The following is an 18,375-nucleotide window of genomic DNA, read 5'->3' as shown; positions in this document are numbered from 1 at the left end:
GGGTTTTATTAATTGTGTTAGTCACTGACACCAATGATATTGAAAGTAATATTGAATGGCTTGTTCTCTTCAGCATTATTTAAGTTGGGGAAAATGCTGGGTAGTAACATGTGTCCTCCTCAATATTCAGATTGGTGGACCCCAACAAACAGGAGGGGTATTACATCACCTGGAAGGGGTTTATTTTGTGATCATGACTGGCTTGACTGTACATTATCTCACTTATTATATGGCTAATTACCAAATAATTAAATAAATGGAGATGAAATGTTGATTAGAGTTGAAATTATTTTGTTAGGCTATGTGATAGGACAAAGACACCGGAGTGGTATGAGGATATGAATCTAGAACAGATGTGTAGGAACTCTGTTTCCTCAGAATCAGTCAGTTATACAGTACAGCGCTCATTATTCTGTGCAAAATATTTTGAGTACCACAACTGACCAATCACAATAAAGTATTACAGAAAGCTGTGTAATAATCATGAGAGATTATGAATTCCTTTTACCTTGTCACTAAATCTTCACAATATGCATTAGTGCATTTGCAAAAGTGAGCTGAATTATTTAACTCCACTTCTGAGAATTGTGCATAAGTTAAATATAATTGATCTTAGTGAGTAGTCTCTTCCTCGCCGTTCTGCTCAACCTTGTGAATAAATAACAAATCTGTTGAGATGTTGAGCTCATATGCTATCGGTCTTGCACAAAGGAGGGGCGGAAATTGCAATTGCACCTTTAGTGTCTTGAAATGACTTCAAAGAGCATGACTATAGGATTTGAAATGGGTCCTGGAGTTTATGCAGCTCGATCACAGTAAGAGTCATCCAATTTGAATGCATTTGTCACTTTGTTTGCTTTTCATTCAGCAAGCTGCGCTACTTTATGGGATTCAGATAAAGCCATTGTGTTTCCAGTAAAGTGAAATGGATTGATTGATTACATGGTATTAGGCAACATCTCTCCTCTATAAGCAATGACCTCCAGACCCTCGCTGAGTTATACAATCAGACCTGCATGGATCCACCCTGCAGCTCACACATTTTTTGTTTTGTTTTCGTTACATCTTCAGCATTTGTAGATGTAAAAAAAAAAAAAAAAAAAAAAAGGACAAATAGTTTCATTGGAGAAGGGCAAGTTAAGGAGAAATAATCAATGTTTGACTGAAACAATATTTAAAATGTAAAGACATTAGTGAACTTCTTATTGTGTATGTTCAAACTTATGGCTTATTCCTTGATCAAAGTTGTTTTTGAAATGCCTGTTTCATATATCTCTTTTTGAGAAGCTGCTTGAGAAGCTGCTCATGTAACTACCAGTAATATTGGTGCATATTGGGCCAAGAGAAACATAATCTCCTATATATCTCCTGTATAATAAGTTATACGGTGGTCTGTCCCTTTGCTGTCGGTCACCCCTGGCCAGCAGTCTGGGCTGCCTACTTTCTACTAAAAAAGCTGTTGTGATCTGACTTTTGAAGTGCATAGTCAAAGATAGAGAGAAATTAACAGAGCATGTTAGCAAAGAGGGAGTGTGGCGATGCTGCTGAAAGTTTTAACATTTAATTGCCTGTAAAGGAGACTGGCATAGAGAGGAAGGGGGAGACGGAGGCCTTGTCCACACTAATACATTTTCGTTTGAAAACGCATCTTTTTCTCTCTGTTTTGGCCTTCCGTCCACACTGAAAACATTTGAAAACGCACTCCAAAGTGGATACATTTGAAAACGCAGTTTTCACGTTGTAGTGTGGACCATGAAAACGGAGGCTTTTGAAAACGGATGATGCATTTTTAGTCATGTGACCCATTCAGTCCAAAACAAGATGGTGGACAACATTGTATCGCAGTTGTTTTGGCTACTCTCCAGTTTGATTGCGTTGTTAAAGATTAATGTCAGTTTGTACATACTTAAGCTTACATTTCTTCAAAGGAGATGGGATGTTTACTCGCAGTTGTTGTTCAGCGGTGGAACGTGAGGACAGTAATTTTGTACATGGAATTATCGTGCCCGAGGAGTGGCGTGAGAACTGTAGGATGTCTAGGGACTCTCTATATCATCTGAGTGAACTTCTACGATCTCATATTCAAGGCCAGACAACACGACGGAGATCACCGGTGGATGTTGTTACAAAGGTTGCATATACTCTATACTACTTAAGCGACGAATGTAGACTCCGAAAAACGGCAAATGTGTTTGGAATAGCCCGACAAACTGTGTCTAAAATAATCAGAGAAGTGTGCAGAGCTATTACATTACACCTGGGTCCCGAGTATGTTTGTCCGTCCATTTAAAAAACTTGGTGCCTTTCCTCGACATTGCCGCAATGTTTCAAAGAGGCGGAAAGTAAATAAATGCCTGACGGAAAGACGCAAGTTGAAGCGTCTTGCATTTTACTCATGCGCAGTACAGGGACTTCAGTGTGAATGAGCAGCTTTTGGAAAACGCTTGAAAACGCTAGTGTGGACGGAGAGCGTTTTGAAACTGAATCTGGATTAATGTAGACATAGCCGGAGAGAGGTCGGAGGAGGAGGCAGCTACTGCGGAGGATGATGTGTTTGTTTAGCGGATAATGAGAGCAGGGGGTTGTTGGGGCTTGGGGGCAGGGCTGGAGTTTGATAGGGCAGGTCAGTTAGGAACAGAAAGGAGGGTGGAAGACTGAATGTCTAGAGAGTTTTATTAGAATAAAAAGTAGAAGCGTATTGAAGTTTGTAGCATGATAGAATGGACAGCATGGACATTGATGGTGAAAAGTGATGGCAAGTGCGCATGTGTGTTACCGTGGGCACGCTTGCACACTGACGACTTGATCTCAAGGGAATTAATTCACACTAAACAGCTCCTTTTTTTCCAGGCCAGACTGAAATCAGAGGACCACATTCACATGTTAAGATACAGGATCTTATAACACCACACATTGAAACATACATGCTAGCAAACACACACACAGCTGTAAAATCAGATGGAGATGCTTGTGTTCACCCTTGTTGGTGTGAGTACACTAATAAAACTTGCTGTAGAGGAAATGTGTGATGAATAGTGCTACTGCTATGCAACCCTAACCTTAAAAAGATAGTTCAACAAAAAATGAAAATTCTGTCACGATTCACTTACATTATCATCATCAGAATGAGCTTTATTGCCAAGTGTTCTCACGTACACAAATAATTTTTTTGGTGATAGGAGAAACAAGTGCACACAGAACATTACAGTGAGACACAGAATATAAAACAAGGTATAAAGAGACATACAAATAATAAGACATTTAACAGAATGGCGTATGTACATGGGCAAGTGGTAATGCATGTGCAAGGTAATTCATTTTTATTATGGCTGTCAATGGATAAAAATGTCTAATGACAATTCTAATGATGCTAATTTACATGAAATGCTAATTAATTTATCGAAGCACAGAGCACTTTGTTAGGAACACCTGTACACCTACTTATTCATGTGATTATCTAATCAGCCAATCGTGTGACAGCAGTGCAGTGCTTAAAATCACGCAGATACGGGTCAGGAGCTTCAGTTAATCTTCACATCAACCATCAGAATGGGGAAACAAATGTGATCTCAGTGATTTCAGCCGTGGCATGAATGTTGGTGCCAGATGGGTTGGTTTGAGGATTTCTGTAACTGCAGATCTCCTGGGATTTTAATGCATAACAGTCTCTAGAATTTACTCAGAATGGTGGCAAAAACAAAAAACATCCAGTGAGCTGCAGTTCTGCGGACAGAAAGGTCTTGTTGAAGAGAGAGGTCAACAGAGAATGGCCAGACTGGTTTGAGCTGGCAGAAAGGCTACGGTAACTCAGATAACCCCTCTGTATAATTCTAGTGTGCAGAATAGCATCTCAGAATGGACATGTTGAACCTTGAGACGGATGGGCTACAACAGTAGAAGGTCACGTCGCGCACTATAATAGCACCATAGTGTTCCTAATAAAGTGCTTGGTGAGTGTATATAAATATTTGCAGAGAAGGGCCTACAAAAAACAATAATTCAATATCTAATGATGAAATAATTCAAAACAATGATATTTAAATTATTAAAAAATTATATATATTATACACATAATAATATAATAATTTAATAATAATTCTGACAAAAATTAAAGCATTACATTATTGTGGCAGATGAGTAAAGCATTGATAAGACAATACAAAAAGTGGCTTTGTAATGCAAAAGTTTTTTTTCATATACACAACCTTATCATTAGACAACAGTCCACAACAATCCATTTTGCAATTAAATAAGTCAATCCGTTCGAAATAGATTTATCATAAGTGCTTTTCTATGGATGCGTCAATATACAAATGCATCAGACGGATGCTTTTGGAGCATCTCACTTTGGTTGCGTTGGGTCATAAACACATTGTTCTATATATGTGTGTATGTGTGTGTATGTATGTATATATATATATATATATATATATATATATATATATATATATATATATATATATAAAAGAAAAATATATATATATATATACATAAAAGAAAAAATATATATATAAAAGAATATATGTATGATCATGTTATCAGGTACTTATAAACTACTATGATTTTCTTTCATGGAACGCAAAATGCAATATATATATATATATATATATATATATATATATATATATATATATATATATATACACACACACACACACACACACACACACACACACACACACACACACACACACACACACACACACAGATCAGCCACAACATTAAAACCATTGACAGGTGAAGTAAATAACATTTATTATCTCATTACAATGGCACCTGTAAAGGGATGGGATATATTAGGCAGCAAGTGAACAGTCAGTTCTTGAATTTCATGTGCTGGAAGCAGGAAAAATGGGCAAGCGTAAGGATCTGAGCGACTCTGACAAGGGCCAAATTGTGAAGGCTAGACGACTTGGTCAGAGCATCCCCAAAACGGCAGGTCTTTTGGGGTTTCCCCCATATGCAGTGGTTAGTACCTACAAAAAGTGATCCAAGGAAGGACAACCGGTGAACTGGCGACAGGGTCATGGGCGCCCAAGCCTCACTGATGCGTGTGGGGAGCAAAGGCTAGCCTGTCTGGTCCGATCCCACAGAAGAGTTACTGTAGCACAAATCGCTGAAAACCTTAATGCTAGCCATGATAGAAAGGTGTCAGAATATACAGTGCATCGCAGCTTGCTGCGTATGGGGCTGCGTAGCTGCAGACCAGTCAGAGTGGTCAACCGCCTGAAGCGCCTACAGTGGGCACGTGAGCATCCGAATTGGACCATGGAGCAATGGAAGAAGGTGGCCTGGTCTGATGAATCATGTTTCTTTTTGATCATGTGGACGGCCGGGTGCGTGTGCGTCATTTTCCTGGGGAAGAGATGGTAGCAGGATGCACCATGGAAAGAAGGCAGGCCGGCGGAGGCAGTGTGATGCTCTGGGCAATGTCCTACTGGGAAATCTTGGGTCCTGGTATTCATGTGGATGTTACTTTGACATGTACCACCTACCTAAAAATTGTTGCAGACCACATACACCCCTTCATGGCAACGGTATTCTTTTGAGCATCTATGGGATGTGCTGGACCAACAAGTCTGATCCACAGAGGCCCCACCTCGCAACTTACAGGACTTAAAGGATCTGCTGCTAACATCTTGGTGCCAGCACTGGCACATATACACATAGTATTACTGGGAGGAAACGTGTTTGGAGGAAGGAATATGATGGTAAAGCAAGCACAAGAATGCTTGCAATGGGGAGAGAAACAGAGGAAAGGAGTGAACACATGAAGATGGGAGAGCGAGGGTGATGCACATCGAGGCAAGGAGGGGGAGGGTGAAAAGAGAGAGAGAGAGGGAGAGAGAGAGAGTGGAAAAAAGAAGCTCAAAAGACAGGAGAATCGAGGACGGGGTCTAGATGCAGGATCCTTCGGCAACAACATCGCGAGGGGCAGGGACGCTGGAAGATGGTTTCAGTAAGGGGGGAACTGACCGTTGCCTATAATTTAATGTTCAGTATCTTGGACTCCTTCTCCATGGGTAATAGCTTAGCACCTGTCTGGGCATAAGCTCCCCTGTTTCTGATTTTGTGTCTCATTCATTCTCTCTGTTTATCTGTCGCTCTCATCTTTTTTTGTCTTCCTCCCTCGTGCACAGTGTCAGTTAGGTTTAAGTCTGTGGGGTCCGCTTAGCATTGGATCGGGGTTATGGGGGTTGGTCGCTCAGATGTGGATGGTCCATGCTGCCCTCTTTATGACGAGAAGAGCGATGAAAAGAGAAAGGGAGAGGGGGCTGCCGCTGCATCACGAGCCCTGATTGGAGTTATCCATCTGTCCTGGGATTGCTTTGAGATTTGTGCCTGTGGGGAAGGTGAAATCTTTATGTGCGCACAATTAATATTTCTCTCTTTGCTCTCCTTAGGGGTGGCACCTGCGAAGAAGAGCCCCAAACTGGTGAGTACAGATGTTTTATTTTTGCTCCATCCCTACTTTATCCATTTTTTCTTTCTCTCTTTTTTGGAACCCTTCTTTATGTGGTTTCCCAATCATTTGGCTCATTGTCTATCATTGGTTTGGCTAAAGGGTTGTTTCTGGGTTCAATACAAGTTAAGCTCAATCGACAGCATTTGTGGCATATTGTTGATTACAATAAAAAAATTATTTCGACTCGTCCCTAATTGAGGTTACAATGAGCCACTTACAATGAAAGTGAATTGGAGCCAATTTTTGGAGCGTTTAAAGGCAGAAAGTGGAGCTTATAATTTTATAAAAGCACTTGCATTAATTCTTCTGTTAAAATTGTTCTTATTTGAGCTGTAAAGTTGTTTAAATTGTAATTTTTACTGTTATTTTAGTGTTTTAGGGTTTACGGTGTTACCTGGAATACCTGGAATATTCCTTTAAAGAGATGCTGTAGAGATTTAAGAGGGAGTTTATAATGCTGGCGGTGCTGTGGCAAAGAGATTCTTCACTTCTACACAAATGCTCTTGAGCTTTAATTTTCTTGTGGTGGACCTATGTGGTATGAGGTCAGGGAATAGTGTTCTCCCCTGGGAGGAGGATTGATTTGATTAGTCACATATGCATCCTGTAAGAAAGCCCTCTAATGACTTACCATAACAACGAAGGCAGCAGGTTACCATCCAGGGAGCTTCATGGAAAGAATAGCAATCAGATGTGGTGATTTTTAATGTGGCTTTGCTTTTCTCTTGCACTAGCCTCTTGATGATAGATCGAAGGTCTGTGATAGCTCAGTATGTCTATGGAGAACAGAAATAATCGTTTTTCTTCTGTTAAAATGGCAGCCTTGAGTTTTTCTACTTTCTTGAAATGGAATCCATGTTTGTATGACTCAATGCCAGACGAACATAGTTCATTTCTCAAATGGCCTCCATTTTATTTGGATGGATATAGCTGTTTATTGAATTGTGGTTTGGTTTTATTACTGGATTGGTCCTGTCTAGATTTCTTCGGTAATGCCCAGAATCATAGGTTGTGCTGGAGTGAAAAGCGTTTGGGGTAAATGATCAAAAAAAATAAAAAATAAATCCTGATTTTGTAAAGTAGAGAATCATAAAAATTATTAACAATTAAGAATAATTTAAACATCATTATTTCACCCCTCCCATGGCTTTTTCTATAATTAAATTATGATTTGTTTACACGAAGAGAACAGATGTCTATATTTGGATTAAATATTTACATAAACATTAGTTAAAATAATTAAAAGTATTTATATAAAAATTCTTGAATTAAGCAATATCACAACAGCAAGTGCAGTTTATCATAGCTATAGTGATATTGTGAACAACAGCATGATTGTGATATTGCTTTTATACAACAGTTCAACAAGTAAAAAATTTCGATTAACTTTAGTTTTAGTCACTTCGTGCCAGTGAACATAGTTCTAAAAGAAGCCAACACGTTGAACACAAGTCGCACACTCTTGATTCATTTACAAAGAAAACACCATCAGTTTGAAACCAGTGTTTTCGAACTAATCTTTTAAGAATGAATGAATCATTCTTGTTCATTTCCATTGTTTCACTGCTTTCTAACAAATCAGTTGAGTCAATGACCCACTCATAACATAAAAGACACCTATTTGATGCCAGCTGCTGGCATAAATATGTAATCAACAGAAATGATCACTGAATGAATCTGAGAATTAAATCAAAATGAACAATAAATCAAAATCCCCACCACTGTTTGAAAAGCTGCAAACACAGAAAAGCAGAGTGATGCAAACAATAAAGCTTCCCAGTGCTATTATACAAAATAATAACACTTTTGGAACGCTGCTTGATCAATCATTTTCGGGGACCAGAACTAACTGTTGTATAACTATTATGGAGTGACAATTTGCACTAGGTGAAAATGGCACCTGCCACACAGCACGGCTAATTGCACTTCATTAGTCTGGTGGAAACACAGAAATTGAAGACAAACTGCACCCCTTAGTGTTGCTGAAATGGCTTGTGGTGTAACTACAGTGTGGATGCGCTTTTTTCGTGCAGACGACTCGGGTTAATATTTCCTTTAATACTACTTATAAATAAAAATGAATATAAAGGTTGATTTCCTCACTGTGATTTGGTCATGGTGTAGATCAGAGAGTTGAGAGAGAGGTTTGATCCGGGTAAAATTAACCATGGTTTTACTGTAGTAATATTGTAGGAACCATCTTATCACATGGCATGTTGAGCGCGTAGCCATGGAGACATAGCGCGTGTGGAGGCTTCACGCCATCCACCGCGGCATCCACGCTCAACTCACCACGCGCCCCACCGAGAAAGAACCACATTATAGCGACCACGAGGAGGTTACCCCATGTGACTCTACCCACCCTAGCAACCGGGCCAATTTGGTTGCTTAGGAAACCTGGCTGGAGTCACTCAGCACACCCTGGGATTCGAACTAGCGAACTAGTGAACTACAGGGGTGGTAGCCATAGTTTTAATGTTACTGAACAGACTAGAGCAGGCAGGTTTCAGAGCAGGGCGCAGCACAACAGAGCAGATCTTCAACCTCAGGATATTATGCGAGAAGTACCTCCAACACCAGCAAGATCTCTACCACGTCTTCGTGGACTTCAAGAAGGCATTTGACAGGGTATGGCATGCAGCCTTGTAGGCGACCATGAGACTGTACAACATCAATGATAACCTCACCACAGCAATAGAGCACCTCTATGATAAGGCCACCAGTGCAGTATACTTCAAGGGCAGCACTGGGGACTGGTTCAGAACAACAATCAGAGTCAGACAAGGCTGTCTGCTCTCTCCCACACTCTTCAACATCTTTCTGGAAAGAATCACGGCTGATGCGCTGGAAAAGCTTGAAGGGACAGTCAGCATCGGATGCAGAACAATCACCAACTTACGTTTTGCTGATGACATTGATGGACTAGCAGGAAAAGAACAAGAGTTGCAAGCTTAGTAGAGAGCCTCGACAAAACCTCTACAGACTACGGCATGGAGATCAGTGCAGAGAAGACCAAGTCGATGACCAACAACACCAAGGGATTCAGTTCTAACATCAGGGTCAATGGTACGAAGCTGGAAATAGTCCACAGCTTTAAGTATTTGGGGGCAATTGTAACAGATGAAGGATCGAAGCCTGAAGTACTCTCCAGAATAGCAAAGACAATAGCAAAGACAATGATCTCCATATTCCTCTATGCCTGTGAATCATGGACCATAACAGCTGATTTAGAGAAAAGGATGAAGGCCACAGATGAGATGCTTACGAAAGATCCTTGGCGTCTCATACAAAGATCATGTCACCAATGAAGAGATACGGCAAAGGATCAGACAAGCCATTGGACCTCATGAGGACCTCCTGAACACTGTGAAAAAAGCAAACTGCAGTGGTACGGGCATGTCTCAAGATCATCAGGACTTTCCAAGACAATACCGCAAGGCACCGTACAAGGGAAAAGAAAGAGAAGCAGGCAGAGAAAGAGGTGGGAAGACAACATCCGAGAGTGGACAGGCTTGACATTGAGCGACTCCCTGAGAAAGACAGAGAAGCGAGAGGAATGGAGGAAGCTGGTTGTTCGGTTTTGTGTGGTGCCCCAACGGTCTACCAGACTAAGGGACTGAACTGAACTGAACAGTAATATGGTGTTCATATAGTTACCATGTTTAATTTTGTGGTTACTGTGATTTACTCTGAAATACCATGGTGATACTATGGTTACTGTAGTAAAACTATGGTTAATTTTTGTAAGGTATGGTTAGGTTTAGGGGTATGGGTAGTTATAGGGTGTCTGTGGGACTCTAAATAAACTCAATAAACATGCTGCAGTGATGCCCCTATAGTGTACAGTATTTTAGTATTAAAATAGGGGTGCAAATCGTATGTCACAATTTGCACTTTTGTGTAAATAGCATCTAATACTTAGTGCAAAGAGCCTCTGCCGAACTATTAATATTAATTGGAATAATTCAAATTTTATATGCTCTCTGAAACGATGGTGAAAAAAGGTGAAAACTGCACACTTGAAGCCAAAATATTCAATGATTTATATAATATATGACAGAGAAAGCATCACCAGAAGTTGCTTTGAAGGTATTTAATAAGATGAGGTGAGCTTGAATTATAGTTTGCGATTTAAAGAATATTTGAATAACAGTTGATTGTGTTTGTGTAGCCCTTGGTTTGATTGAATGTTGATGGAGAGGTGAAGGCTGTGTGTCATTCTCTCCTTTTTTTTTGTTCCCCCAATTTGGAATGCCCTATTCCCACTACTTAGTAGGTCCTCATGGTGGCGCAGTTACCTCAATCCGGGTGGTGGAGGACAAGCCTCAGTTGCCTCCACTTCTGAGACATCAATCCGCGCATCTTATCACATGGCTAGTTGTGCATGACACCGCGGAATCTCCGCATGTGGAGGCTCGTGCTATTCTCCGCGATCCATGCACAACTTACCACGTGCCCCTTTGAATCGCAAACACAAGGAGGTTACCCCATGTGACTCTACCCTCCCTAGCAACCAGGCCAATTTTGTTGCTTAGGAGACCTGGCTGGAGTCACTCAGCACACCCTGGATTCGAACTCGTGACTCCAGGGGTGGTAGTCAGCGCCAATACTCGCTGAGCTACCCAGGCCCTGCTGTGTCATTCTCTCCTTAAAACCCCTTTCTTTTTTTTTATGTCTTACACATTCTTTCACATTTCTCTATTGTTTGCTTCATATTTATTCAGTTACTTTGTATTACTATTGTTTGAAAGTCTAGATCAGTGAAAGATAAGGTCAATATTCAAGGTGATGTACTAAATGTTCACCCAAAAATTATAATTCTGTCATTATTTAACCTAATTTTGTTCCAAACCCATGTAAATTTATCATGTGGAGCACAGAGACATTACGCAGAATGTTAGCCTCAGTAAAAAAAAAAGAAAAAAGAGCAGCATCGGCTTTCCTAAAAATTCCTTATTCAAGTCTTACAGGTTTGAAACCTCATGAGGGTGAGTAAATGATGACAGAGTTTTCCATTTTTTTATGGTTTACTATCCCTCTAAAGGAGCTAAGGTGGTTTTAGCTGCTTTCTATTTTCTCTGTTCATTCTTGCTCTTTTTTTGTATACAGCAACAGTTGGAGCGTAAGGACAGTCAGGGCAGCTCCCAGCACAGCGTGTCCAGTCAACGCAGTGTTCACACTGACTCCCCACTCCACGCCTCCCAGGCCCTGCTCAACGAGTCGGCCGCCCCACCTCCCCCCTCCCAACCCCTGCCGAGCCTGCCCCAGGACCCTCCGGTAGACGGAACTCTCCAAAAGAAACCAGATCCCTTCAAAATCTGGGCCCAGTCCAGGAGCATGTATGAAAGTAGGCGTAAGTAATATGGGATTCCGGTGGAGGGTGTGTTGGGAATGGATCACTTGGATCTATCCTTCGTGTGTGGTTGGTACTGGGGTATCATATGGTCAGTCGGTTGGTTGACAACAGCAGCCAGAAGGAGAATATGATAGGCAAACTCTGGGAACAGGCTTTATTCTATGTTTAACATTTAATTGATGATTATGACGTCTTGGCTGTCCTTTAACATTTAAATAACTAACTAATAATAAAACTAACCTTTGGGGGTAAACAGTGATTTGCATGGTTGGATTGGTCTGTGTAGGATCTAGACAGTTGTCACCTTATGTCAACGTGTTTAAAGCTTTTTAACACTGGATTCACATATCAAAGACATTTAAATTCTCATATAAACCAGACGTAAAATATTCACTAGTAGTTTATTCATTTCAAATGTGGATCAGACCATTTACACCAAATTTCACTTAAGCTTGGCTATAGTCTAAGAGCTGTCTAGAACTAGCTGTCAATTAGCCGTCGGTTTGAATCTGCCATTGTTTGTTGTGATCAGTGAGTTGTGTTCAACATTCTTACTTCCAAAGCTATTCATTAGCCTTTCCCACTCTTTCATTCCCTTACTTCGCCTTTCTCAACTCACTCACTTAGAGTGAAAAGCCAACATGAACTGTGAGGCACTTCTGAGCAATTACACTCTTCCTTGCCATCAGTGTGTTCACACGCTCTAGTGCACTCTAAAACGTGCCTTTTGACAAATGTGCATATAATTGGTAGTGGTGGAAGACAGTGAATCCAGTACTGCTTTCATGTATTCCAGAGAATAGGGGCTAATTAGCAGGAATATCCTTCAGCGGTCATTAAGCAATCCAGCTTTTAGGTCATAAAATTTGACTAACTTGAAGTGTCTTCATTGTCTCTGCTCACATTTGGGTCCCTCATTACTAAAGTTCGTTTGAAGGAACAGTTCAACTAAAAATTACAATTCTGCCATCGTTTACTTACCCTAATGTTGTTCCAAATCTGTGGAACATGAAAGGAGATGTTAGGCAGAATGTTAGCCTCAGTCACCATTCACTTTCATTCCATATTTTTTTCACACAATGGAAGTGAATGGTGACTGAGTCTAACATTCTGCTGAGGCCAACATTCACCCATTTTGGGTGAGCTATCCCTTTAAGATCAAGGATGTTGGGGCAATTGGTTTTGCCCTCCATGACAAAAGAAGCAGGATTTGCAAACAAAGCTGGTTTGAACTATTTCATTGGTACTCAGTTATGGGCATGTTACTCAGGTGTTATTCAGGTAATAGCATAGGGTTTCCATCAGGGATCATTCAGTATTTGTGTTTGCACAGATGATTTGCAGTTACAGACCTTGAGCGGAAAAAGAGGTAAACCAATGACGTTTGATTGATTGGCACAAATTGAGTTCCGTCTGAGTTCCGGGCAGTAGCCTTGAGTGGCTTCAACACAAATGAATGTAAGTCCATGCCATAATGCCAAATGTACAGACTGCTACAGTCGTTCTTGCTGTTTAATGGGGATAGAATGATGTGTGGAAAACTGCCCATATTTCATATCTCTTTGCGGCTGCCAGTTTGTATGGCTCTGAAGCCAAGCTACTTCCTGTCTCTGTTACAGTAAATTGGTGGACATGATGTCCTGGCTGGTAAGACTGGAGACGGACGTCCTTGTGGCAGCCAGCTGCATCACACTTCAAGCTACGTTCCAATAGTCCAGCTTAAACCAGCATGAATTTTTCTGCAAAAAATAAAAAATACAAATCTCACTCAGTATTTTTGTTTTCCAGTAAAAAATATCTAAACTACATTTACTTGAGAAGTAAAACGGCATATGATTAAAGGGATATTCCGGGTTTAATACAAGTTGAGCTCAATAGACCGCATTTGTGGCATAATGTTGACTTTTTATAAAAAAGCAAAAATCTGGGTGACAGTCTGGCACTTAAATTAGAAGTGAATGGGGCCCATTTGTAAATGTTAAAATGCTTACTGTTTCAAAAGTATAGCCACAAGACGTAAACAGTATGCGTGTTAACATGATTTCAGTGTGATAAAATCGCTTACTAGCTATATCCAATTTTACAACTTCGTTGCCATGATGACGTATTGTTGTAAACCCTAAAATGACTGTAAAAACAATGATTTAAATAACTTTATAACCAGTTTTAACAGTTAATGTAAGTGCTTTTATAAAATTAAAAGCTTCACATTTCTGCTTTGAAATCCTCTAAAAATTAGCCCCACACATTTCTTTTTTTTTTTTTTTGGCAATCAACATTATGCCACAAATGCTGTCGATTATGCTTAACTTGTATTAAACTCTGAATGTTCATTTAGGTCTTGTTTTCAGAGAAATAAAACAAAATGTACAATCTTAAAGACAAAGGTTCCAAAAAGGTTGTTTTGCTGCGATGACATAGAAGAACCATTTTTGGTTTGGGTTTGAAGAACCTATTTCTAGTCAAAAAACCTTTTTCCACTACAGTGAATCTTTTGTGCAATGGGAAGATTCCATGGATGTTAAAGTTTCTTCATGGAATAAAGAACCTTTTATTTTTAAGCATTTTGCTTTGAAGTAATTTTCCATAGATTATATTTGAAATCAAACAATTGCCAGTAATTGCCATATTAGAAACTATTTGAAAAATAAACTTGTTCCCCTTTCGAATTAAGCTTTTTTCTTACAACGTTGGCAGATAGTTTAAGCATAGAATTTTATACATAAATTCAGTGAGTAGTGAATCAATTTCTCTGACTTAATTTCATATCTTTTGCTTTTCAAGTATATGTACAGTATCTTGATTGATATATTTACTGGAAAACAAGACCTAAAATACTAAGAAAAAATATTTTTTTGTGTGTGTGGCTGAATACCAGCACACCAGCGTCCCATGTCTAACTAACAGTGGTGGAGTCAAAAATTCAGAGCATTTGCTGTTGGCAGACACTAATCCAAATCTGCTCTTAAAAGTAAACTCTCTTTAAAAATATCCAGTAAAATCCTACGTCAAGTTCCCGCAGAGACCCACGGTTCCCAGCGGTGTCTTACTTAACATGAATAAATGTCCCTTGACAGAACATCATGTGATGAACTGGAGAGCTACAGGGTCAATAATGTAAAACCTGACAGAATGTTGATGTCTGCAGGGCGTGAAGTCTAAGAGGGGGAGGCTATGCTGTTGCTCATCCTAGCTGATTTGACATGGGAGTGCTGGTGAAGACAAGCGCTCAAACGGTGGTGTGAGCTCAGGGGCACAGCTGCTTCAAAAGACCTCTAGATCTGCTTAACTTGATCTTGTTGTTCTAATCACTTTCCCAATTGGAATACCTGTTAATCAGATTGCGCCATATAAATTAATTTAAGCAGGGTAGTCATTATATTACAGCTTCATTTTATCCATCAAATCAGTTGTGAGTCCTTAAGGTGTGGACTAATTAGAAAAAAAAAATCTACATGTGTGAGAACTACAGGTACGACCATCAAAGCGACATTGTTAGCTTTTCTGCCACCTTGAACAAGAAGTAATTCTCTCTCTAAATCGCAGCACATGCGTCATTTTGCTGGTGAATTGATCATGTTCTCTGGCTATTTTTCTTCTTTTTCAGTACCTGATTACCAAGAGCAGGATATTTTCCTGTGGAGAAAAGATACCGGCTTTGGATTCAGGATCTTGGGAGGCAATGAACCTGGTGAGCCGGTGAGTACAAAGCCATTTTTATGAGGTCGCATTTTTGCTGTTCTGCAGTATTGTGCATATTAGTTTGTTAGTTTATTGCTATTTATTGTATTTTATTTTTTTTTATTTTTTATTATTCAATCAGTCAGTTTTGTTAATGAAAAAATAATTTACTACTTTTTAATTCTAAATCATAAATTTGTCCATTTAATGTAACTCCTTAAAGGGATAGTTCTCCCAAAAATTCTCCCATCACGAATTTTAAGGCCTAAAAGACAGTATAAAAGTAATCCATAAGACTCCAGTGGTTAAATCCATATCTTAGGTGATATGATAGGTGTGGTTGAGAAACAGATCAGTATTTAAGTCCTTTTCAATAACTGTAAATCTACACTTTCACTTTCTTTTCCACTTCCACCTTATGCTGTGGAAGTGACTTTCTCTTTCACATTCAGCCACCTACTGGTTGGAGATGGTCAAAGGTGCAGATTTATAGTTTTTTTTTTTTGTGTGTGTGGATTTTTTCCTTTTTTCTCCTGATTTGGAATGCCCAATTCCCAATGTGCTTTTTAAGTCCTCGTGGTCGTGTAGTGATTCGCCTCAGTCCGGGTGGCGGAGGACGAATCCCAGTTGCCTCCACGTCTGAGACCGTCAACCCGTGCATCTTATCACGTGGCTTATTGAGCGCGTTGCCACGGAGACATAGCATGTGTGGAGGCTTCATGCCATCCACCGTGGCAACCACGCCCAACTCACCATGCGCCCCACCGAGAATAAACCACATTATAGCGACCACGAGGAGGTTACCCATGTGACTCATCCCTCCCTAGCAACCGGGCCAATTTGGTTGCTTAGGAGACCTGGCTGGAGTGGTGCAGATTGATAGTAAAAAATTACTTAAATATTGAAAATTGTTTCTCACCCACACCTATAATATTGCTTCAGAAGACATGGATTTAACTACTGGAGTGGTGGAGTCATTTTAATTTTATGCCTCCTTTTATGTCATTTTTGGACCTTCTGAGTTTTGGTCACAATTCACTTGCATTGTGATGACCAAAAGAGATGAGATATTCTTCTAAAAACCTTAATTTATGTTCTGCAGAAGAAAGAAAATCATGCACATATGGGATAGCATGAAGGCGAGTAAATGATGAGAGACTTTATCCCTTTAAGAACTCATTATGCTCATCCTGAATTGCCAAACATCTTTGCTGAGAATGCAACAAATTATTTATTAAATAGTTATAAATCCAGAGAGACATTTTTCTTTCTCTGAAGCCTGTGTCCAAAAACACTCTTTGACAGTAGCAAAGGTGCCTGGCATGCAGTATATAGAGCCTTTTGAAGATTTTTCTAATGTAATAATCCAAGCTTGGCAGATTTCTTGGCTTTAGTCTTCACAGCCTGCTCATGATACACATTTCTGTGTAAAATTTGCAGTGCACATTACAAACATAGTTTTTGTCAAAACTCATTTGCTATATGTGTGTGTGTGTGTGTGTGTGTAGGTTGACAAAAGCTTTGATGTCTGTAGCACTGCCTCAATCAGTCAGAAAGTATCTCTCAGACCTCCAGTTCTTCTTTTTAATGAGGCCAAGTTATATCTTTGAACTGATGAGCTAGTGTCTCGAACTGTAGACTGTGAAGAATGATTTACAGAGTTGCTCACTTTGCTTGGCTGGTTGAGGGATGGAATACATTCCATAGAGGTTTTACTGGATGAAGAACATCTCAGTACCACAAGACCCAAATTAAGCACAGGAATTTGAGTGTTTCAGTGAAGTGTTTGAACCTCTAGAGCTAAGCACAGTTTAGTCACGACAACATTGTGGGTTGTGAGATGTTTTTTAAACACGTATGCCAACTCTCTCTCTTGCTTGTCCTCCTCTTCCACTCTGCTCAGATTTATATTGGCCACATTGTGAAATACGGAGCTGCCGATGAAGATGGGCGCCTGCGATCAGGAGATGAGCTCATCTGTGTGGATGGGACGGCTGTTGTGGGGAAATCCCATCAACTAGTCGTTCAGCTCATGCAACAAGCTGCAAAACAAGGTCATGTCAACCTGACTGTGAGGCGCAAGACTGGATATGGACGTAAGTCTTTCATGACCAGAAAAGGCCATAGTAGGTGACCAAATTGGAGAAATCGCAAAAATAAACATTGTTTTCAAACAGCCTTCCGAATACGCCCCCCATCTGCTGTTAGTCGAACAAACAGATAGTCCCGCATCCTACTCATGGCGTTGGTTGAGTCAGTGATAGCAACGACTTGGCCACCATGGCAGTGAATTTTGCACAGACAGGCACCACTCATATTTTCTTCAAGGAATATTCCAGGTTTAATACAAGTTAAGCTCAATCAACACCCTTTGTTGCATAATGATGATTACCACAAAAATTAATTTCGACTCATCCCTCCTTTTCTTTTTTAAAAAAAGAAGCAAAACACTGGGTTACAGTGAGGCACTTACAATGGAAGTGAATGGGGCCAATCCATAAATGTTAAAATACTCACAAGACATAAACAATTTGTGTGTTAGCATGATTTTAATGTGATAAAATCACTTACTAACCTTTTCTGTGTGAAGTTATATCCAATTATACAACTTCGTTGTCATGACGACATAACGGCAAGAACCCTAAAAGCCTAAAATGACCGTAAAAATTACAATTTAAACAACTTCTCAGCTCAAATAATAAACAAGTTTTAAGAGAAGAATGAGTAAGTGCTTTAAAAAAATGATAAGCTTCACATTTCTGCCTTTAAATGCATCCAAATATTGGCCTCATTCACTTTCATTGTAAGTGCCTCACTGTAACCGTGATTTGTTTTTGTTTTTTTGTTTTTCAAGTAAAGGAGGGAAGAGTCC

General features: G+C 39.8%; 1 protein-coding gene across 6 annotated transcripts in view; it reads left to right on the top strand.

The window, feature by feature from the left end:
- LOC127427698 (membrane-associated guanylate kinase, WW and PDZ domain-containing protein 1-like) overlaps positions 1–18,375 on the top strand; it is a 204,528-nt gene that overhangs the window by 165,262 nt on the left and 20,891 nt on the right. For 5 of the 6 annotated variants that reach the window (XM_051675442.1, XM_051675441.1, XM_051675440.1 and 2 more), the window contains 4 exons: positions 6,405–6,436; positions 11,576–11,819; positions 15,430–15,521; positions 17,407–17,599. In XM_051675442.1, coding sequence (XP_051531402.1) covers positions 6,405–6,436; positions 11,576–11,819; positions 15,430–15,521; positions 17,407–17,599 — 561 coding nt within the window. The remainder of the gene's footprint in view (positions 1–6,404; positions 6,437–11,575; positions 11,820–15,429; positions 15,522–17,406; positions 17,600–18,375) is intronic. The other variant, XM_051675439.1, reaches the window with a different exon arrangement.

This window comes from Myxocyprinus asiaticus, chromosome 37, assembly GCF_019703515.2.
Source record: "Myxocyprinus asiaticus isolate MX2 ecotype Aquarium Trade chromosome 37, UBuf_Myxa_2, whole genome shotgun sequence".
NCBI lineage: Eukaryota > Metazoa > Chordata > Actinopteri > Cypriniformes > Catostomidae > Myxocyprinus > Myxocyprinus asiaticus.
Note: the sequence above shows the minus strand (reverse complement) of the source record. Positions and strands in the feature narration are given on the sequence as shown.